Source organism: Thunnus thynnus, chromosome 1 (genome assembly GCF_963924715.1).
Source record: "Thunnus thynnus chromosome 1, fThuThy2.1, whole genome shotgun sequence".
NCBI classification, from domain to species: domain Eukaryota; kingdom Metazoa; phylum Chordata; class Actinopteri; order Scombriformes; family Scombridae; genus Thunnus; species Thunnus thynnus.
Genome location: NC_089517.1, coordinates 2,784,862 through 2,808,859, shown reverse-complemented (window position 1 = coordinate 2,808,859; position 23,998 = coordinate 2,784,862). Strand labels below are relative to the sequence as shown.

General features: G+C 39.6%; 1 protein-coding gene across 1 annotated transcript in view; it reads right to left on the bottom strand.

Annotated features, from left to right (window-relative positions):
• Positions 1-19,333, bottom strand: part of LOC137188842 (uncharacterized) — a 31,395-nt gene extending 12,062 nt beyond the window's left edge. The window contains exons 1-10 of the mRNA XM_067598425.1: positions 19,193-19,333; positions 16,705-16,783; positions 16,287-16,515; positions 13,458-15,234; positions 13,154-13,355; positions 12,256-12,425; positions 12,041-12,144; positions 9,597-9,846; positions 2,214-2,324; positions 1,248-1,358 (exon numbers count right to left, since the gene is read on the bottom strand). Coding sequence (XP_067454526.1) covers positions 1,248-1,358; positions 2,214-2,324; positions 9,597-9,846; positions 12,041-12,144; positions 12,256-12,425; positions 13,154-13,355; positions 13,458-15,234; positions 16,287-16,515; positions 16,705-16,783; positions 19,193-19,302 — 3,143 coding nt within the window. The 5' untranslated portion in view covers positions 19,303-19,333. The remainder of the gene's footprint in view (positions 1-1,247; positions 1,359-2,213; positions 2,325-9,596; positions 9,847-12,040; positions 12,145-12,255; positions 12,426-13,153; positions 13,356-13,457; positions 15,235-16,286; positions 16,516-16,704; positions 16,784-19,192) is intronic.
• Positions 19,334-23,998: the final 4,665 nt, after the last annotated feature.

Here is a 23,998-nt window from a genome sequence, read left to right as displayed (position 1 = left end):
GCAAGTGTTGCAAAGCAGTGCAGGTATGCAGTTTTGGGTGATCCGATCACAAGTGGACAGCTCCAAGTATGTCTGTTCACACCTGGTATTAACATGCATCTCCACATGCATCTTGAGTGATTGGGTCTCACTTCTTGAGTGATTACGATTGGGTCTCACTTCCACGCAAATAAACATGTACATCATTTCTGTTTGGAAAGCAGGAAAGCACTAAATCTATCATAGAGAAACCAGTCGAGAGCCTTCACAAAATCTTTGACTGCAGTCTTTGAGATACAGCTGCTGTTCAGTCAACCATCCAGGAACTTGAAGCTCAGCTCACTAGCGTGGACAAGTCAGGCTTATCTGGCTTACCTGTAAGCAGCCTGAACAAAGAGTTTATGGTCTCCTGAGACCTGCAGTACCAGGACTCCAATGACACCAAAGTTTTGGGCGCAGATATAGATGTGCGATTAGAGAGGAAGTGGAGATGCTAGGAAGCAGTGAACATTATTAATTGAGGTTCAGGCATAAAGCTCTGATGCAGATGGTAGTGATAGATTGGGCAAGAGTCTTGAATTTCTGTACCATTCACTATGACTAGGCCCAGAGCATAGACAGACTCCATTTAGTCCTGGAGGAGGTGTGGCCAGGCATCAATGAGTCTTGCAACATAAAGATGGTGAGTATGGGTAAGCAGGGACCATGGACCTGCTATGAGAGTGAGCTGGAGTGGAAGCTCTCATGGTGTAGGATCGTTCCAGCAGATCTTGAGCACATTAAGTTCATGATCCAGGCTGTGCATGATGTGTTTTTAGAGTCTGTCTAACCTTTATTCTGGGAGCAGGAGTGAGGCATCAGTGTGTCCTATCTGCCCCAGTCAGGGAACCTTGGAGCACATCCTGAGCAGCTGCGTTTATTGTGAAGCATGTGAAGTGAACTCGGACTAGATTTACATTTACTTCATAAATTTGGTACATTTTTGTGTAAAGGGATGTACAAGTGAGGTACAATCAAAGCCACAGTAGATCAACCAGTCAGATTTTCCACCTGACAGAAGTCCCACAAGGTTGCAGTTGTATGAAGTAACATACATTAAACATACAGCAAAGGACAGACGGATGGATAGAGAAGGAGGAAGAGAGACAAAAAGAGCATATTAGATGAATGGGTTCTCTCAGAAGCCACAACAATATCGTTTAGTTTGACAACAGATTCCTTTTCTCAGGAGAGTCACATAATAACAAACTTCAGTTTTACATTCTTACCTTCCATCATCAGATTGTCCAACTTTAAACTTAAGAGGAAGCTCCTTAGAGTCGTCACTCCTCATGGACACAGAGCTGGGTTCAGGAGAGTCTGCTCTCTGCTGCTGCATCCTGATACAAACAAACAATTAACAAATCAAAGTTTAAAAAGATGAATTTTGACCAGACTGTCAGCAGCTGAAGTTTTAGAAGCAGATTGAAAATCAGTTCGAAGAAAATCAATCAAGTTATTATGACTTATTATTCAGTAGTTGAGTGTCAGATCTGACAGTGAGTGTGAATAATGATGGTGGAGTGATGTGAGTGGACAACAGTCATGGACAGTTAGAGATCCTCATCTCACCTCTGAGCTTTGGTCTGGTTGACACAGAAAGTACTCAAAACAAAAGCAGAATGTTCAGTTAAAGACTTTGAATTTACTTATTTTAGCAAAACAATAAAAGTAGAAGAATAAAGATATTTTGTTATCTAAACATTTGACTTTGACTTTGATTTTCCATATTGGCATCGAAACTGGGAATCGATAAGCAGAATCAGAATCAGAATCAGAATTGATAATTTTTCTTTCTTTGATTTGTCTTTAATGATCCATTTTAGAGTTTTTCTCATCTTCCATAAATGAAAAACATTATTGTGTCTAACAATCCTTTCTGTCAATTATAAATCTGTTCACTCAGTTTATCAATCCTGAGATCAATATTCTGACCTTGGCTCAGCAGGGTCCATCAATGAAGTTAGCTCAAGACAGACACATCCAAGTTAGTTGCTTTTCTAATTATTGGATGTGATGTTTTCAAAGTTACACACATGTATTGATATGTGACAATGTTGGTGTCTTTTAACACTGAACTCTCTAACATAAGACTGTAGCACAGATGTACACTGTGATTTCACTGCTGAAACACTATATTGATTCCTCCTCTCAGGAGAGTCAGATAATAACATGCTTCAGTTTTAAATTCTCACCTTCCATCATCAGATTGTCCATCTTTAAACTTAAGAGGAAGCTCCTTAGAGTCGTCACTCCTCATGGACACAGAGCTGGGTTCAGGAGAGTCTGCTCTCTGCTGCTGCATCCTGATACAAACAAACAATTAACAAATCAAAGAGTTTAAAAAGATGAATTTTGACCAGACTGTCAGCAGCTGAAGTTTTAGAAGCAGATTGAAAATCAGTTAGAAGAAAATCAATGAGAAACATTCTCCTGTTAAACAAAATGTCATCTGATGAAAGATACTGTGTCGTCTTAGTTGATTAGTTGACTAATCAGTCACTGAGGTCTTTGTTAACTCAGAAAGTTAGTCGTTCATTGAGTTATTATGACTTATTATTCAGTAGTTGAGTGTCAGATCTGACAGTGAGTGTGAATAATGATGGTGGAGTGATGTGAGTGGACAACAATCATGGACAGTTAGAGATCCTCATCTCACCTCTGAGCTTTGGTCTGGTTGTCATGTTCCTCACACAGAGAGCTTTCAGAGGGAGGGACTCCCTCCTCTCTGTCAGCTTTCAGTTAAATCAAATCTGTCTCAGTGTTGGAAAATGGTTGTGTTTTGCATTTAAATGCAATGCAACCAAGTTGATCAAAGCTGTCTGACCAGTTCTGACACTTCCTGCATTTTTCACTGAGCTCAGATTATAATCAAAGTGCTGTTGGTTCAACATGAGAACCACTAACAGTAAAACAAGGAAATCATTCTCAAACCACTCTCCTTTAACTCATAAAGAAACAAATAATCAAGAATCAAATTCTGAAGGATTAAATAAATATTGTGAAACAGACATTCACCATCCAGAAACAATTCTACTGTCCAGTCAAACAGTGATTCAACACAATGTGATCAAAGTGATCGTTCATCTGAAATTTACAGATTTCTCTGGTATGGTTCTCACCCGCTGAAGTCACTTCAAGTCAACGAACAGACACTTTCCACCTTCATGTGTAGAAGAAACATTGAGAGAGAAGAAGCTGCTTATTCTCCCTCGTCAGTCCTGGTTTCTGTGTGTACTTGATCTGAGGAAGCCGTCACACCCTCAACTTTAGAGTGACGTCAAAACCAGTCTAACCTGTGGCAGAAACCCAGTCAATGTCAGAGAAATCACACATCCACTAGATGGTGCCAACTGCACATCTAATGAGCTAAAGATCAGACAAGCATCATTTGCTGCTGTTAGTATCTCTTACCAACAACATCACTCAGCAGCTTGGATCAACTTGGCTGTGATGCGTTTTATGCAAAACACATCCATCTTACATCTCTGCATTTATTTGTGGCTTAAATTTTGTACTAAATTAAACCATTACAGGTCTTTTTGAATCTGGTGTTTGGCCTTTGGAAAGCCGAAAAGTAACCATGATATTTTACTCAAATTAAGCTTTGGCACAAGGTCAGTAAGGAAGATCTCTATCATCACACTCTGCCTTAAATTATCATGGGTGAACATTCCTATCTTCATCTGTTCTATTTCTCCGTCACTTTCCATGCTGTCAAAATGCCTTCATTCACGATTCTGTCGTCACCATACCGGACCATTGATCTTTCTATCTGCGCTCCTCTAGCCAATCAGACCACTAGTGCTGCTCTTTAAATACCGTGGCAATTCTGCACTCCGTCTTTCAGACCTACTATTATGCAGCCCACCTCCTCCCCATCACCACCATGTCCTTCGTGTCGTCCAGAGAGACCCAACTAAAGGTCCATCAACCATCTACTGGCTCATTCCTCAACCACCAGTGTCAAGATTCCAGATCCTGTTCTATCTCCTATCTTCATAAGGGCTTATGCTTATGAAGATGCCTCACATCGACTAAGTCCAATCGCCAAAATCTCTGTTGCAATTCACAATAAATGTTGTTATTCACTTTCAACTGATCTCTCCTTACTGAACTGTACTTCACTGGAATATTGGTTATAGCTTTTTACTTTGTTTTATATTCATTCCAACCTTTCTGCTGCCTTTGCTTTTTTCCTTCTTTATTTCCTTCCTGACCTTCTACGATTAAGATTAAGATTTATTTATTGTCATTTCTCAGCACTTACAAACATCAAAATGAACTTTATCCTCCGCATTTGACCCATCTTATACACTAGGAGCACTGGGCAGCCGCAGTGCAGTGCCTGGGGCCAGTCATCAGACGCGGAAACACAGAGGGCAGAAAACTGATCCATATCAGAGAAATGGCTGCTGGGAGAGCTGCACTTAGTCAATACCACAAGGTTTCATCAAAGGACACATTAGCTCTCATTCGTCACTCTAACATGTCACAAATACTGTAGAAAATAGTGAAGCAGCAGCTCTTCCCATCAGACACACTGACCAGGTCCATCTGAGGACTTTGCAGCCTCTGGGACAGTTTACAACATGGACCGCAAAAGAGCCTTTAGTCAAACCAAGTCTGTCTCAGTGTTGGAAGATGGTTGTGTTGTGGATTTAAATGCAACACAGCCAAGTTGATCCAAGCTGTCCAACCTGTTCTGACACTTCCTGCATTTTTCACTAATGATGTGAGCTCAGATTACAAAGTGTTGTTGATTCAACCTGAGAACCACTGACAGTAATACAAGGAAATCATTCTCAAACTGCTCCTCTTTAACTCATAAAGAAATAAATAATGAAGAATCAAAATCCTCTGTAAAACCTGAAGAATTAAATAAATATTGTAAAACAGACAATCATCATCCAGAAACATTTCTACTGTAAAGTCAAACAGTGAGTCAACACAATGATCAAAGTGATCGTTCATCAGACATTTACAGATTTCTCTGTTAGGATTCTCACCTGCTGAAGTCACTTCAGGTAAACTTACAGACACTTTCCACTTTCACGTGTAGAAGAAACATTGGGAGAGAAAAAGCTGCTCATTCTCCTTCGTCAGTCCTGGTGTCTGTGTGCACTTGATCTGAGGACACCGTCACGCCCTCATAACTTCAGAGTCTGTTTCGTCAACAAACATTACAGTGGCATCAAAACCAGTCTAACCTGTGTCAGAGACCCAGTCAGTGTCAGAGAAATCAATCACAACATCACTTAACAGCTTGGATCACCTTGGCTGTGATGCATTTAGTTCAAAAGGATGAATATTGGATTAGTGTTTGTTTTATATGTATTTCCCCACACTTCAACACAGCAAGATATATATGGGAGTATAAAGGAACAGTATAAGGTGTATAACAAATTGATTTAAAAGATCTTTGGCTTTATATAATATTGCAATTGAGTTTGATATTTTAACATTAATATAATTTATATGTGGCTTCCAGCATAATTTATTATCTATTATCACTCCAAGAAATTCAATTTCAGTCACTCCTTTGATTTCTACATCATTTATCATGAGTTTCTTATTTGAGTTATTTGAATGATTACCAAATATTATACATTTAATTTTACTTAAATTCCGTGTAAGTTTGTTTGCATCAAACTCTTTAGCTTTTTCAACTCCTTTTCCACTGTATCCAAAAGTTGTTCCAAGTTCTCCCCACAACAAAGTTAAGTTGTATCATCTAAAAACAGAATAGCATTCAATGTTTTGGATACCTCACATATATTATTAATGTACAAAATAAACCACACACTCCCAACACTGAATCCCGGGGAACACAGGTAACTTTCAGTAATTGTGATATGAAATTTTGTATCTGAATGTATTGATATCTATTCTCTAGGTACCTGGTTAGACAGGAGAGTACTTTCCACATCAACTCTGCTACCAGTCTTCGCAATCTTCCTAACCAAACCAGGACCAACACTGACAAAAAAAATAAATTCATCCATCAACAGTGTACAGCTCATTCCTCAACCACCAACGTCAAGACTCCGGATCCTGTCCTATCTCCTATCTTCATAAGGGCTTACGCTTATGAAGATGCCTCACATCGACTGAGTCCAATCGCCAAAATCTCTGTTGCAATTCACAATGAATGTTGTTATTCACTTTCAACTGATCTCTCCTTACTGAACTGTACTTCACTGGAATATTGGTTATAGCTTTTTACTTTGTTTTATCTTCATTCCAACCTTTCCGGTGCATTTGCTTCTTTACTTCTTTATTTCCTTCCTGACCTTCTAAGATGAAGATTAAGATTTATTTATTGTCATTTCTGAGCACTCACAAACACTGAAATAAAATTGATCCTCTGTTTTTGACCCGTCATATACACTAGGAGCACTGGGCAGCTGCAGTGCAACGACTGGGAGCAGTCGTCAGACGTGGAAATACGGAGGGCAGAAAACTGATCCATATCAGAGAAACAGCTGCTGGGAGAGCTGCCCTTTGTTAATACAACAAGGTTTCATCAAAGGACACATTAGCTCTCATTTGTCACTCTAACATGTCACAAATACTGTAGAAAATAGTGAAGCAGCAGCTCTTCCCATCAGACACACTGACCAGGTCCATCTGAGGACTCTGCAGCCTCTGGGACAGTTCTCAACATGGACTACAAAAGAGCTTTCAGTCAAACCAAGTCTGTCTCAGTGTTGGAAGATGGTTGTGTTGTGAACTGAAATGCACCACAGCCAAGTTGATCCAAGCTGTCCAACCAGTTCTGACACTTCCTGCATTTTTCACTAATGATGTGAGCTCAGATTACACTCAAAGTGTTGTTTGTTCAACCTGAGAACCACTAACAGTAATACAAGGAAATCATTCTCAAACTGCTCTCATGTAACTCACAAAGAAATAAATAATCAGGAATCAAAATCTTCTCTAAAACCTGAAAGATTAAATAAATATTGTGAAACAGACAATCATTATCCAGAAACATTTTTACTGTACAGCCAAACAGTGAGTCAACACAATGATCGAAGTGATCATGTTCATCAGACATTTACAGATTTCTCTGGTAGGATTCTCACATGCTGAAGTCTCTTCAGGTAAACTTACAGACACTTTCCATCTTCATTTTTAGAGGAAACATTGGGAGAGAAGAAGCTGCTCATTCTCCTTCGTCAGTCCTGGTGTCTGTGTGCATTTCATCTGAGGACACCGTCACACCCTCATAACTTCAGAGTCTGTTTCTTAAACAAACATTACAGTGGCATCAAAACCAGTCTAACCTGTGGCAGAAACGCAGTCAGTTTCAGAGAAATCACGTGTCACATGATTACAACATCACTCAGCAGCTTGGATAAACTTGGTTGTGATGCATTTAGTCCAAAAGGATGAATATTGGATTAGTGTTTGTTTTATATGTATTTCCCCACACTTCCACACAGTAAGTTATATATGGGAGTATAAAGGAACAGTATAAGGTGTATAACAAAGCTTGATTTAAAAGATCTTTGGCTTTATATAATGTTGCAATTGAGTTTGATATTTTAACATTAATATAATTCATATGTGGCTTCAAGCATAATTTATTATCTATTATCACTCCAAGAAATTCAATTTCAGTCACTCCTTTGATTTCTACATCATTTATCATGAGTTTCTTATTTGAGTTATTTGAACGATTACCAAAGATTATAAATTTAATTCTACTTAAATTCCGTGTACGTTTATTTGCATCAAACTCTTTAGCTTTTTCAACTCCTTTTCCACTGTAACTAAAAGTTGTTCCAAATTCTCCCCACAATAAATTTAAGTTGTATCATCTGCAAACAGAATAGTATTCAATATTTTGGACACTTCACATATATTATTAATGTACAAAAAACAAACAACACACTCCCAACACTGAGTCCCGGGGAATCCCAAAGGTAACTTTCAGTAATTGTGATATGAAATTTTGTGTATGAATGTATTGATATCTATTCTCTAGGTAGCTAGTTAGACAGGAGAGTACTTTCCACATCAACTCTGCTACCAGTCTATGCAATCTCCCTAACTAAACCAGGACCAACACTGACAAAAAATGATTAAATTCATCTGCAACCAAGGCTATGTCATTAATAGTTGTGTTATTCTTTGTCAGGAAATGATTTGGGTATCCTACCTTCCCAGTTTGATTTTAATAACAGCATTTAATACCTTCCATGTATTTTTAATATTGTTTTTGTTGTCCTCCAGTAATTTACTGTAGTAGTCCTTTTTGCTGCTTCTCATAGTTCTTGTAATTTTGTTTTTATATATTTTATATGTGTGTTCAGCTTGTAATTGACAAAAATTATTCATAGGCTTCATCTACATCTTCCACATAGACTTTATTCCAGTCTTGTTTCATTAGGTCTTCTTTAAAGGAACTAATAGCACCTTGTTTTTTGTGTCTAATTATTTTGAAGGTTTTAACATCTTTCTTGGTGCTAGTATAGCCCTGTACGATTGCAAAGACTGGCAGAAGATCACTTGTGTCATTTATTAGTAGTCCACTCACTACTTTCTTATCAATAACATTGGTAAAAATATTGTCAATTAGTGTAGCACTGTGTGTTGTTATTCCAGTTGGCCATTTAATTGAGGGATATAGACTTATACTGTACATTGAATTGATGAACTCTGTAGTTGTATTGTGTTTCATGTGGGTTCAGGAAGTCAGTGTTGAAATCCCCAAAGAAAAAAATTGTTTGTATCCTGGTTTTCTATATACATAGCCTATTAATATATATTTTTTTATTTCTCCATCTCAGTTTCTACTGTGATACATTCCATAAACATAACCAGTCCATAACCAGTGACATTTTACTAACAGATTTACTTTTATGATTTTTATCAATGTATAAAGCAACTCCCCCACCCTTTAAGTCCTGTTAATAAAAAACATCTCATTGTCCTCAATTTTGACCATATCAATTTGCTCCTCACTAAGCCAATTCTCAGATATTGCTATTGCTGTGAATTACTTGTACAGTTGTCTGAAACAATGTTTGATTTTTGAAAAGTTTGAATTAAGGCTCCTACTATTAAAGTGTACTATTGATATTATTCCATCCATTTTTACATTTCTTTTAAATGTTGTAGTAATCATAATGACTCTGTGTGTTATTGTAGAAATTATTTTCAATATGATTTTGCATATCTTGTGATTTATATTCAGTTTATTTGAAAGTTTTCAAGTCCAGTTTTTCATATTCCATATATGAATGACCTTTGTCCGAACTTGTTATGGATGTGTTAAATGTTTTGAATTAATCACTATTTAAGTTTTTCCATTACCTTCTGTTGTTGTGCCTGGATTCATTCATTGAATTTATCCAGTTCACTGATGTCCCTGATGATGAGAACTTTCGCTGCTTTTGGTGTTGATTCATTCAGCTTAATGAATATTTTGCAGCTTGCTGTCCAATTTGCCTGGATCTTTTGTTTTTTTAACATGCACGCTCTGGTTGCGATGTCCATGTTCTTTATGGTGAAAAGTTTGTTGATGTACACATCAGTTTAGTTTCCTTCCTTATCTGAGGAGCACATACTTTTTCTCTCTGTTGGTGAAGTGGATGATTATAGCTGGTGTTGCACTTTTTTTGTTGGGCAGAGTGTGACAAGCTTCGATGTCACTGTTGTCAACAGAAACACTCTTGCTGTCTAAGAAACCAACCACCTGTTGCTCCTTTGGAGCATTGACCCCATGCCCAGTGGTGGTACCCTCAGAGGCCACAGCCACCCCGGCGTAGAACCGGTGTCTGGTCTTCAGGCTGCTGTTGATAAGATCGTTCAGGAGTACTGCTCCAGGTCGGCCACTCTATTCCCCAGAAGTGTTATCCCTTTTTCCTTTTCCATGTTTTGTTTCTTAAGTAACTGAACTTCTCCCATTAGTTCCATTATCCTCTTTTATTTAATTTTGTCAGTGAAGAAGGAGGCAAACTCATTGCAGACCCTGGTGGATAGAAGTTCAGAGGCTGCTGACACAGGAGGATTTGTTGGCCTTTCGACAACAGCAAACAAGGCATGTGCATTGTTACTGTTTTTGGCAATGATGTCAGAGAAAAAGGAGTGCCTTGCATTTCTCAGTTCCAAATTATAAATGTCTCTCTTTATAGATGTCATAATGAACCTGGAGATTTGTTTTTCACCACCTGTGTTCAGCTTTTTTCTTTTTTCTTTGTCAGACATAAATATTTCTGTTTTCTGTATCTCTTCCTCATTAATTCATTAAACTCAAAAAGAATCTGCAGATGATGAGATAGGTTATAAAATAAATCACACAATAAAAGCTACATCACACCTCTAAATCCTCCTTTACAGAAGTTCCCCTCAGCTTCTTCTTCTTCACTGATGTTTCTGTTTTTACATCAGAGTGTTTTAGGATTGAAGAAGTTGTGCTGAGAATATCAAATGCTGGATGGACAAATAAATACATAAACTAAATAAAACTCTTCAGCTCATTGAGAGTAAGACAGAAGTCCTTATTATAAGTAGCAGACCAGCCAGTTTTCTTGGGCCTCTGTCTCCAAATCTCTGTACACGTCCTAAATCTGGGTGTCATTCTTTGTTAAAATTGTTAAATAAATCCTGTTATTAGCAGCAGCTTTTTCTGTATAAGTTTCATTGCAACAATAAAACCCTTTCTTTTTTATTTTGAGATCTGGAGAATGTCTTATATGCTTTTGTTACGTCACTCCAGCTCTCTTTATGTGGCAGTCAGTCACCTGCAGCTGGTTCAAAATGCAGCAGCGAGACTCCTCACTGATACCAAGAAGAGAGACTACATCTCTTCTGTACCGGCCTCCATCACTGGTTACCAGTCAAATATATATTGCACCTTTAAAGATATCCACACTTATATATCATATTCATTATACACTTACTGGCCACTTTATTATGGCAATGGCAATTTTATTTATATAGCACATTTCATTACAAGTAAGCTCAAGGTGCTTTACATTGGAACAACAAAATATAAAAATATAGGCATAAACAGGAGACCATAGGTAACATAAGAAATATAAATATAACAAAATAAACATGAGTAAAATGCTGAAACTTAATCAATGAAGCATACACCCAACGTACATTAAACATACATGACAGCAATTAAAATACCCCCAAAATCAACTCAATCAGATAGAACCCCTGCCCTATCATCCTATAACTGCAGATATAACCAATTGTACAAGAAACAAGTGCTACCATATGAGCACACACACACACACACACACACACACAAACACGCAGTATTAGGAACACCTGTGCAATCTAATGCAATCCAGTACAACAGCTCTGCCATAAATTCTACTTTTACGAGGCTTATACATTTTCAGATTTTATTGACATTGTCAGAAAGGTGATTATGTTATTCATTGAGGCTGTAGTGGGTGATGGTGTTCCTAATATTTGTCCACCCCATTAACATACATGAGGAGCAATTGTGTGATAAAATACATGTGAGAACCACAAAAACACCCTGTGCTTCCACAGGTGGACAGATTTTATCATATTAAAACATGAATAGAGCTGCATGCTGCTCATTGGATCCTGACAGTACCAACAGCAGAATCAAATGATATAAATCAATGAATTATGTACAGGAAAAATAACTGAGTATTTGAGTCTGAGACAGATGTGCTTCACAGTGCAGAGTGTGTCAGTGGCAGGTGGTGACTCAAAAAATTGGGGAGGACAGGAGACAAACCAACCCACAGCGTCATGTTATTTTACACTAGTTGGTTACTTATCTCTACTTTATTATGTTCAATTATGTTATGTTCTCATGTTCAAATGCAGGGCCATGCAGAGACCTTTAGAGGGGCAAGTACTTAAAGTTAAAAAGGGACACATGGAACAAAATTTTAAAACACCATACATCAACATAATTTATAGCATAACTTGTTGAATTATAGTAACCCATATCCAAATAGAATGTAACATGGAATCTTACAACAAACCACATCATACATTTTCTAGTCTTCAGTCCAACAGTCCAGTGCAGCATGGGCAGCTGCGTTCTCACAAATCACACTGAAAACACATTCACACTTCTTCAGACCAGGTTTCAGTATTTGCAGTCCACCATGGTCCACCCTGGAGGAAGGACAAAGTCACAATCAGCTTCATACACCTTCACTCACATCCACCATTAAACGTGAACCAGAGTCCCTCAGTTAGTCAGGGTGTCTGTCCATCTGTCCATACCTGAGAGTGTCCAATCTCCAGTGTGGATCCTTCAGTCTAGCAGACAGTTTCTCTCCTGAGTCTCCTGGATGATTGAAGCCAGATCCAGCTTTTTCAGATGGAAGGGGTTGGAGCTTAGAGCTGAGGCCAGAGACGCACAGCCTTCCTCTGTGACCAGACATCCTGACAGACTGAACACAAACACAAATTGCTCTAATGAGCTTAAAAAGATTCTCAACTCAGTAAATAGTATTTTGTCCTTCAGGCCTTTATTTTTGTTGTGTGCGTTATACTTGGCACCACCTGCTGGATGTTGGTATCATGCAGCTACATTTTAGGTTAGTAGTAGGAGAGAAAGCATATGTTCCTACTGGAGGCTGCAGTTGCTGAAGCTCAGAGTTTAATCTGATGCCATTCTGTTTTTACACTAGCAGAAGAAATGTCTTTAAAGTTAAATATTGCTCAACAGCAAATCTAAAGATAGTAAGAAGATTTAGTAGAAATATACTGATATTTTATGTTCATATTTTTCATTCCAATGACATTTGCTGAGTGATTGTGGTGATTTAAATAGCCACATTAGTTTTAATCACATTTCTGATTTAATTTAATTTAGTGTATAAAAATGTAATTTGTAGTATTTTCCAAAAAGAGTTACATTTAAAGAATATCATGAGCAATATTTCCTGAGCAGCAGATCTGCTTTGTATGTTCACCTGCATGTAGAGGACATGACAGTAATTCTGTGTTGTGTATTGTCTGTTATTATTTCCATTATACTAGATTTTCATGACTCTATGCACATTGAGTCTTCACTGAATATTAAATGATCACATGTTGGTGTGAAAGGAGTTTTACTTACTGTATACTTGATATTACAACACTTCATCTCAGACAATACACAAAATCTTTTTAAAACTCTCTTTTTCTGAAGTAATAAAAATGACCTGAGAGTTTCCAGTCTGCAGTGTGGACTCTCCAGACCACCAGACAATAGCTCCACTCCTGAATCCTGCAGGTTGTTGTTACTCAAGTCAAGCTCTCTCAGACTAGAGGACTGGGAGCTGAGGACTGAGGACAGAGCTGCACAGCTTCTCTCTGAGAGGTTACAGCCACTCAGCCTGAAGAGGAATCAGCAGAACAAAAGAAAACAATTGCAATCAGTTTTCTTCCTTTTCAAAAGAACAAAATACATTCATCTGGATAGTTCTGTGTGCACATACAGAGCTTTGTTGGAGGCTTTGACCACTGGCAGTAGCCTCAGAAGAGCCTCCTCTGAAGCAGAGTATTTCTTCAGGTCAAACATGTCCAGATCTTTTTCTGATGACAGTAAGATGAAGACCAGAGCTGACCACTGAGCAGGAGACAGTTTATCCGTGGAAAGACATCCTGAATTCAGGTAATGTTGGATCTCCTCCACTAGAGAACAGTCATTCAGTTCAATCAGACAGCGGAACAGATTGATGCTCCTCTCTGTGGGCAGATTCTCACTGATCTTCTTCTTGATGTACTCCACTGTTTTCTGATTGGTCTGTGAGCTACTCACTGTACTTCCTGTCTGTGTCAGCAGGCCTTGTAGGAGAGCCTGATTTGTTGGCAGTGAAAGACCCAGGAGGAAGTGGAGGAACAAGTCCAGGTGTCCATTTGGACTCTTTAAGGCCTCGTCCACAGCACTCCGGTAGAAACTCCAGGATGTTGTTTGTTCTTCTGCCAACAGGTTGACTCCAGAGTAGGTGAATGTCAGATGGACATGAAGAGCAGCCAGAAACTCCTGAACACTCAGATGGACGAAGCAGAACACCTTTTCCTGGTATAGCGCTCTCTCCTCTTTAAAGATCTGTGTGAACACTCCTGAGTACACTGAAGCTACTCTGATATTGATGCCACACTCTGTCAGGTCTGATTCATAGAAGATCAGGTTGCCTTTCTGCAGCTGCTCAAAAGCCAGTTTTCCCAGAGACTCAATCATCTTCCTGCTCTCTGGACTCCAGTGTGGATCTGTCTCAGCTCGTCCATCATACTTGACATTCTTCATTTTGGTCTGAACCACCAGGAAGTGGATGTACATCTCTGTCAGGGTCTTGGGTAGTTCTCCTCCCTCTCTGCTTTTCAACAAATCCTCCAGAACTGTAGCAGTGATCCAGCAAAAGACTGGCATGTGGCACATGATGTGGAGGCTTCGTGATGTCTTGATGTGGGAGATGATGGTGCTGGCCTGCTTCTCATCTCTGAATCTCTTTCTGAAGTACTCCTCCTTCTGCGGGTCCATGAACCCTCTGACCTCTGTCACCATGTCGACACACTCAGGAGGGATCTGATTGGCTGCTGCAGGTCGTGTGGTTATCCAAAGGCGAGCAGATGGAAGCAGTTTCCCCCTGATGAGGTTTGTCAGCAGCACATCCACAGATGTGGACTCTGTAACATCAGTCAGGATCTCATTGTTGTGGAAGTCCAGAGGAAGTCGACACTCATCCAGACCGTCAAAGACGAACACAACCTGGAACTCTTCAAACCTGCAGATTCCTGCTTCTTTGGTTTCATTAAAGAAATGATGAACAAGTTCCACCAAGCTGTACTTTTTCTCTTTCAGCACATTCAGCTCTCTGAAAGTGAATGGAAATGTGAACTGTATGTCCTGGTTGGATTTGTCTTCAGCCCAGTCCAGAGTGAACTTCTGTGTTAAAACTGTTTTCCCAATGCCTGCCACTCCCTTTGTCATCACTGTTCTGATTGGTTCACCTCTTCCTGGTGAGGCTTTAAAGATGTCCTCACATATGATGGTTGTTTCTGGTCTGTCTGGTTTCCTGGATGCTGTTTCAATCTGTCTGACCTCATGTTCATCATTGACCTCTGCAGTCCCTCCCTCTGTGATGTAGAGCTCTGTGTAGATCTGATTCAGAAAGGCTGGGTTTCCTGCTTTAGCAATCCCCTCAAACACACACTGGAACTTCTTCTTCAGGTTAGACTTGAGTTTATTTTGACAATGTGCAGCAGGAGTTCCTGAATGAACAAACAACAAATTAAATCAGTGAGTGGATCCTTCAGAAAGTCTAGAAATTTGAACATGTAAGTGTGTTTGTATAGTTTTTCCTCTTCCATCAGTTTTATTCAGCTCATCAGTGGAGGACAAACAGCCTCTGATCTGATGCAGATGTGTGCAGAATATTTACAGCAGAGTTTAGTTTGATATACTAATGCAGTGCCCAGTCAAGACGTGCCTGTTTGGGATAGGCTGATTGCTTATTATTTCTTGAGAACTATATATATATATATATATATATATATATATGTATATATATCAATTGACAAACATATCAGCAGGGCCCAAAATTCCCACCCCACTGTGATGTGACGGTGTTTGTATCAAACAGTTCCCGCTACATTCATACACAGAGCTGAGCAGCTCACTGTTCTCTTGTTCATTCAAACTTTATTAAACATGTCACGTGTCCAAATTGCACCAAAAGAGTGTCTGTCTCCTCAGTTGATGGTTGTTTATTTGTGCTCTAGAGCATAACCACTGTAAAACAATCAAAAAATAACATTGTATTTCTGTCACTCACAGGTTCTCTCTCTCTCAGATAAAGCCTTCTGGCACTGTCGCGTGCTTGTGCTCTCAGTTTGCTTGCCCTCTCCCTCTCTTTTTCTCTTGTCTTTTTTAAAAATGAGTCAGGAAACCCACAACAAAGCCTAACTTTTATGAATGAAATGAAGAGAATTGTCCTCCTCTTGTCTCTTTCATGGCAGGGTTGTACAGATCTGATCATGACATGCCTTTGCAGAGCCCAGAAGCCCTGCCCTGCTGCTGCAGAGTGGAGCAGCTGATGGATTTTTTATTCAGAGTTTAAATTTATTAATATTTATTGGGCTGCTTGTCAAAATTGCACCGAATTCGACAAGGCACTCTCTTTTTTCCCCAGCCATACACCTTCAAGAGATATGCAAAGGACACACAGACATACAGAGAGTCCTTGCTTTAGTAGATAGATAAACCTCTCCCATGTTGCCTCCATTTCCTCTCCATCATGTTAAATCTGTTAAAATCCTCTTACTGGTCTGCAGACGGTCAGCCAGCTCCTCCTGCTTCATTCTCCTCAGGAAGTGCACTGTGATCTTAAGAAATGCCTCTTTGCTGCACCTCCTCTGCTCCTCCTCCTCACCATTCAACACCTCCTCATCCTCACTCTGACTCTCTATGCATTCTGGGTAATCTGGACTCAGACCCCTCTGGACTCTCTTCAGCTCGTTCTTCACAAAAGTGATGATGTTCTCCTCCAGCAGCTGGAACGAAAGATAAACTAAACATTTAATATAAACTGGTAGAGCACAACATGTGATTCATCTGTCAGTCTGAAGGCCTGCTGGTCTAAACAGAGCAGCATGGACATTGTAAGGACCTGAATGATACTTCAGTATTTCATCTTTGCTTGATCGAGTTAATAGGAGAGGAGTGTTTGTATATGTACACACCATAAATATGGTGTCCAGGTGTGTTTGATGCTGCTGGGTAGACTGATCACTGGGAACCTCTGAGCTCTGTTGGAGAACTCTGTGGACAAAAAAAAATGTTTAAGGACATTAATGACCCAAATTTGCACACAGCTGAAGTTCTGTTATGATGACAAAATGAACTCCTTTAAATGCTGATCTGATTACTAGATGTCAAATTCTTATCTTTGATCAACAGATTGTCCAATACTAAAGCTGATCAGATGACCCATAGCACGGAGGAAAGTCTGCTCTCTGCTGCTGCTTTTTGATATATACAAAGGAGTGACAAAAAGCATGTAGTTGACACCCCAAAAAATGCAGGATTGACGTCCAGTTGAAATGTCAGAATCAAACTGAAGGGAGAAAGATTTGGCCTAGTGGGGGATAAAGCAGCCTAAACCCCCCAAACGTTGAACTGAGAACACCCAAGATCCATCAGATGCAACAAAAGCTTTGAACCCTGAAGCATCAAGTACACGGGAGCAAATGAAGATCAGGGAGTTTAATCACCCCAAACAGCCAATGTACCAACTCTACAAATATCAACTGTATGCTAGCTATCAATGTATGCCCTGACTTTGTGTGTTTGTGTTCAGCTCAGCTTCTGATTCAGCCTCCCTCCAGTCTCTCCTTTATCCTCCTCTCTGTACATTTCGCTCTGGTTAAAACATTTTAAACTCATGTGGACATGTTTTCAAATCAGTTCTCAACAGCCCAAGCGATTTCACATTTAATCGCATATTTTCCTTGACTTTATATGCAATCACATCACCTCTAACATTCACTTTGTATTGTTTCTGAACACCCAGTTAGGGAGCAGGAACTAGAGGTGGTTGGCCTATTGTGGTGGCCCTGGTGAATCACTTGAGTGTGATCTGAGGAAGCCCAGCTGGAAAGAGGTGGGGGAGCAGCAAGAGCCATTTCTGCTCTGGGCTGCAGTGGAGGACCAATAAAAAGTACAGACCAAGAGGACGGCTGTGGCACTAGCATTTGCCAGAGGAGAAGAATCCTCAAATTGTGTCAAAGTGTCCTTAAGCAAGACACTGAACCCCAATTGCTCCTGTTGATTAAGCCAGTGCATTGCATGGAAGAACCAAAGCCATTAGTGTGCGAGTGTGCAAGTGTGTGTGAGTGAACTCATGAATGAGAGGAATATTGTTAAGTGCTTTGAATAAAAATGCCATATAAATGCAGTCCATTGACCATTAACCATTTAGAAATGCAGCCTAAATCTCCCATGACTGCTGTGTAAGATCTTGAGAATTATCTGATGTAAGGCAATTGTTGCAGAGCAGTGAAGGTATGCAGTCTAATTCCCAAGAAGGCGAGCTCCAACATGATTGAGCAGTTCAGATGGATATTCTTTGCTCTCATAGTCAGAGTTTTCAGCGTTTCTCCTCAAGGACTCTTTCAAAGACATATCAGTGCAGAAAGGAGGGATCACCCAGCTCATCAGGAAGGCACTAAATCTTAGAGAAACCAGTCAAAAACCTTGGCAAGATCTTTGACTGCAGTTTTCGAGATACAGCTGCTGTTCAGTCAACCATCCAGGAACTTGTGGCTCAGCTCACTAGCGTGCACAAGTCAGGTTTATCTGGCTTACCTGTAAGCAGCCTGAACAAAGAGTTCATGGTCCCCTGAGAGATCCTGCAGTACCAGGACTCCTTTGACACTAAAGTGTTGGGCACAGGCATGGATGTGCGATCAGAGAGGAAGTGGAGATGCTAAGAAGCAGTGAACATTGTGAACATTGTCGAGGTTGAGGCATAAAGCTCTGATTGACATGGTAGTGATAGCTTGGGCAAGACTCTTGAGTTTCTGTACCATTCAGTACAGGCCCGGAGCAGAGACAGGCTCCATTTAGTCCTGGAGGATGTTTGGACAGGCATCAATGAGTCTTGCAACACAAATATGGTGAGTATGGGTAAGCAGGGAGCATGGACCCAGTGAGAGAGTGAGCTGGAGTGGAAGCTCTCATGCTCTTTCCAACACATTAAGTTCATGATCCAGGCTGTGTATGATGTGGGAGCAGGAGTGAGGCATCAGTGTGTCCTTTTTACCCCATTCAGGGAATCTTTGAGCACATCCTGAGCAGCTGTGTTTATTGTGAAGCATGTGAAGTGGACTCAAACTAGATTTACATTTACTTAATACCTTTGGTAGACACGTTTGTGTAAAGCGATGTACAATTGAGGTACAATCAAAGCCACAGTAGATCAACAAGTTATAGTTTCCACCTGACAGAAGTCCCACAAGGTTGAAGGTGCATGAAGTAACATACAGTAAACATACAGCAAAGACAGAAACGATGGATTGAGAAGGAGGAAGAGAGACAGGAAGAGCATATTAGATGAGTAGGTTCTCTTAGAAGTCGCAACAATATATTGTTTAGTTCGACAACAGTGTATGAAGCTCTGAACCAGGAAATGATTCCTCCTAATAACAAATTTCAGTTTTACATTCTTACCTTTCATCGGCAGGTTGTCCAACTTTAAAGTCAATAAGACGACCCATAGACCAGTCACTCTTCATGGACACACAGCTGGGTTCAGGAGAGTCTGCTCTCTGCTGCTGCATCCTGATACAAATAAACAATTAACAAATCAAAGAGTTTAAAAACTATTAATTTTGACCAGACTTTCAGCAGCTGAGGTTTCAGAAGCAGAATGAAAATCAGTAAGAAGGGAATGGATGAGAAACGTTCTCCTGTTCATCAAAATGTCATCTTATGAAAGATGCTGTCTCGTCTTAGTTGAGTAGTTGACTAATCAGTCACTGAGGTCTTTGTTAACTCAGAAAGTTGGTAGTTCATTGAGTTAGTATGAATTATTATTCAACAGTTGAGTGTCAGATCTGACCGTGAGTGTGAGTAATAATGATGGAGTGATGTGAGTGGAGAACAGTCATGAACAGTTAGAGATCCTCATCTCACCTTTGAGCTCTGGTCTGGCTGTCATGTTCCCCAAACCGAGGGCTTTTAGAGGGAGGGACTCCCTCCTCTCTGTCCTCACACTGATCCATAGCAGAGAAAAAGCTGCTGGGAGAGATGCACTCAGTCACTACAACAAAGTTTCATCAAAGGACACATTAGCTCTCATTCATCACTCTAACATGTCACAAATACTGTAGAAAACAGTGAAGTCAGACACACTGACCAGGTCCATCTGAGGACTCTGCAGCCTCTGGGACAGTTCACAACATGGACTGCAAATGAGCTTTCAGTCAAACCAAGTCTGTCTCAGTGTTGGAGGATGGTTGTGTTTTGAACTGAAATGCACCACAGCCAAAGTTCATCCAAGCTGTCTGACCAGTTCAGATATGTCTTGCATTTTTCACTGATCATGTGAGCTCAGATTACAATCAAAGTGCTGTTGGTTTAACCTGAGAACCACTAAGAGTAATACAAGGAAATCATTCTCAAAGTGCCCTCCTTTAACTCATAAAGAAATAAATAATTGAGCATCAAAATCTTCTGTAAAACCTGAAGGATTAAATAAATATTGTGAAATAGACAACCATAATTCAGAAACATTTCTGCTGTTCAGTCAAACAGTGATTCAACACAATGTGATCAAAGTGATCGTTCATCAGACATTTACAGATTTCTCTGGTAGGATTCTCACCTGCTGAAGTCACTTCAGGTCAACTTAAAGACACTTTTCACTTTCATGTGTAGAGGAAACACGGGGAGAGGAGAAGCTGCTCATTCTCCCTTGTCAGTCCTGGTGTCTATGTGCATTTGATCTAAGAACATTGTTGCATCCTCATAACTTAAGAGTCCACGCCTAAAGTGAGTGACGGCAAAACCAGTCTAACCTGTGTCAGAAACCCAGTCTGTGTCGGAGATATCACACATCACATCATGTAGTTCTACTATCTGTCCACTAGATGTTGCCAATTGAACATCTAATGAGCTAAAGATAAGGTCAGCATCATCAGCTACTGTTAGCATCTCTGACCAACAACATTACTCAGACTCTGTGTCAGACATAAATATTTCTGTTCTCTGTATCTCTTTAATTCATTAAACTCAAACAGAATCTGCAGTTGATGAGAAAGGTTGTACAATAAATAATCTCCACAATGGCAGGACAACATCACAGAATAAAAGCCCCATCACTCCTCTAAATCCCCCCTCACAGGGGTTCCCCTCAGCTTCTTCTTCACTAATGTTTTGGTTTTGACATCAGCTCCTATAGTGTTTTAGGACTGAAGAAGTTGTGTTGAGAATATCAAATGCTGAATGTACAAATAAATAAAATAAATAAAAAAATAAAACTTCAGCTCATTGAGAGTAAGTCCTTATTAACACTGGGCCTCTGTCTTCAAATCTCTGTACACGTCATAAATCTGGGTGTCTTTTTTGTTAAAATTGTTAAATAAATTCTGTCATTAGCAGCAGCTTTTTCTACATATGTTAGACTGCAAAAATAAACCCTATCTTTCTTTTTTTGAGATCTGGAGACTGTCTTACATGCTTTTGTTACCTCACTCCAACTCTCTTTATGTGGGAGTCAGTTGCCTGCAGCTGCTTCAAAAATGCAGCAGTGAGACCTCTCACTGATACCAAGAAGAGAGACCACATCTCTGCTGTACTGGCCTCCCTCACTGGTCATCAGTCAAATGTAAAATTAATTTGAAGATTCTTTTATTTGTTTTTAAAGTTCTAAATTCTTTGGCACCAGCCTACAGAACATCTCTGATCTCCTCAGTCTATATTCTGCATCCCGACACTGATGTGACAAAGGATTTTCTGTGGAGGTTAAATGTTTTTCACATTACTTTCTCAATGATCTGTTGGTATAAGAATTTAAAAGTACAAAACAGGAATCAATTAGGAAACACTGAGAAGGCAGCAAGTAAAAGCAGCCCTCTCTGTGTGAGACATTAATAACACAGGGATGTCTCAGCCAGCAGCCAAGTTTACAAGAATTTGCCAAATTTTAAGAGACATGGCAAACTCAGATAAACAGTTAGGTTACATAAAGACAGCTTTCGTGTTATTAGCTTAACCAGCTTGCTGTGGTTGTGTTAAACATACTGGCAGTAGATGGGACGCTGCAGGCGAAGCAGTTGAAAATATCACTTTTCTACATATTTATGCTTGTTGAGCAGGTGGTTTGATAAAGTTATTGGCCTTTTACTCACAAAGGTTTTGTTGCACTTACAGTAACGAGTGTAGTTGTCATCAGCTCGAGTAAAAACGTTACCTTTCACTTCACCTGCCGACAAAAACCTCTTGTATTTTGAATGTAAATGCTGGGTATTTTCTTACCTCAAATGTTTTTAGAAACACATTTTAGTGTACTGTTTAGCTGTAATATGAGAAAGTTTGTGACCCAGCTGCCATGTTGAAAACAGATGCAGGGAGGACAGGGAAGGACTCATATGCACTAACATGCATGCTCGGACTGGCTATCACAAAAAAAAGAGAGATGCTGGGATAACAACACACACAGAGGGAGTGTGACTTCATTCTCTGCTCAGGACGCCATTACTATTACGCTATATCTTTACAGAATGTCATGTATTGCACCTTTATATATTGTAGTTATATGTTGTATATTAATATACACTTACAGGCCAATTTTTTATATTTTATTCATATGGCACATTTAATTACAAGTAAACTCAATGTGGTTTACAGTGGAAAAACTAAACATAAAAATACAGGCAATTTTATATTCATTTATAATACAAATTGTTTTCAAAAACAAAAACCCCTGACTGGTGAAAGGCTGCTTTTTAAAAGACATTCAACACATTTCTACACATTGAAGTGCTAATTTTAGCCCTTGAGTGGTTAGGAATGTGTCATTTTACCAACAAAGTTAAACAAACAAATTCATAGTATTGTTCTGTTGTGACAACAGATTCATGTTCTCATCAAAAACAGACAGCATATCACATGATTTACACATGTTTCTTATGTATTTTCTTAATACACAGTATCAGTGCTGGAAAAACTGAACACTACAAACATTCAAAAGTGTAGGTTCACATCAAAAAATATTAATGCATGTATGAAATACATGACTTACACACTCTTATCTATATGCACAGCATACAAAAATAGCCAACAGAGCTGACAGTATTAACACTTTTGTTATTTTGTGGCTACTTAAAGTAGCTTGCAATACACACATTCTAATTTCTTTTTGAATATGCTACTGTATGAATCTATTGCTTCACCACCAGTTTGTCACACTCAAGTACAATACAGTGGTAAAGAAATGAAGATGAAATTTGGACATTATCAGTGGACCTACGCAATGTCAATATTGCATTTTGGTTGTTGATTGGTTGAGGAGGATGTCCTCCATTGGAGCATCATTTTACGTGTTTTGTCCAATAACAGATTAGCATTTTAAAAAATGAAGTACATTAAATTCATATAGGAAATCCCACCCTAAGGAGGACAGCAGGAGCCTGTCCTCCTCTGCTCTCCTCTCAGCACTTCACACAGACTGCCCTTTCCCCTCTTACCTGCAGATGTCGCTGTTGAAACATTTTAATCAGAATTTCAATATTGGATTTTTTCCAAAGAAGATAGAATTTTTTTTAATAAATGATACTAAGATTTGTTAATGGTTTATTTCCACAAATTACTCTTTTATTATATTTTGGTCTCCCTCTTGCCTCTCAAAAATAGAGGAAGAGTAACCTCCTCTGCCTCTATGGACGAGCTTCCTCTGTGGTGTGTGATGTTTGATTTCAGCAGCTGCTCTTCAGTCAGCAGAGTTTCTGTACACAGGAGAGACTCTTCCTCCTACAGATGACACAGAGACACTGAACCAGACCAGACTGTAAACCCAGGATACAGAGGCTGAATGAATGTGGTGTTGAAGGTGTGGAGGTGAATCAATGTGTCAGAGGAGACTCTGTAGAAGGACAGAGTGCCAGCAGGACAGTCCACATACACTGCTACTCTGTTAGAGGCAGAGGAGGAGGAGGGGGATGTTCCTGTCTTATTGTGCCAGACAGAGAAACCACCATGATCAGAGCAGAACAGACTCCCGGATTGATCCTTCCTTCCAAACAAACAGTCAACTTTGTCCCCTCTCCTTCCGATTCCTCTGTAAGACACTGATATATAACCCACTCCTCTCAACTTGACCTCCCAGTAACAGCAACCAGTTAGACCATTTCTATACAGTAGCTGAGGATACTCATCAAATCTGTCTGGATGATCAGGATATGACTCTCCACATGTGTCACCTTCCTGTTGTTGTCAGACAGTTTGAGTTTTCTGTTTGTTGTGTTTGGATCCAGT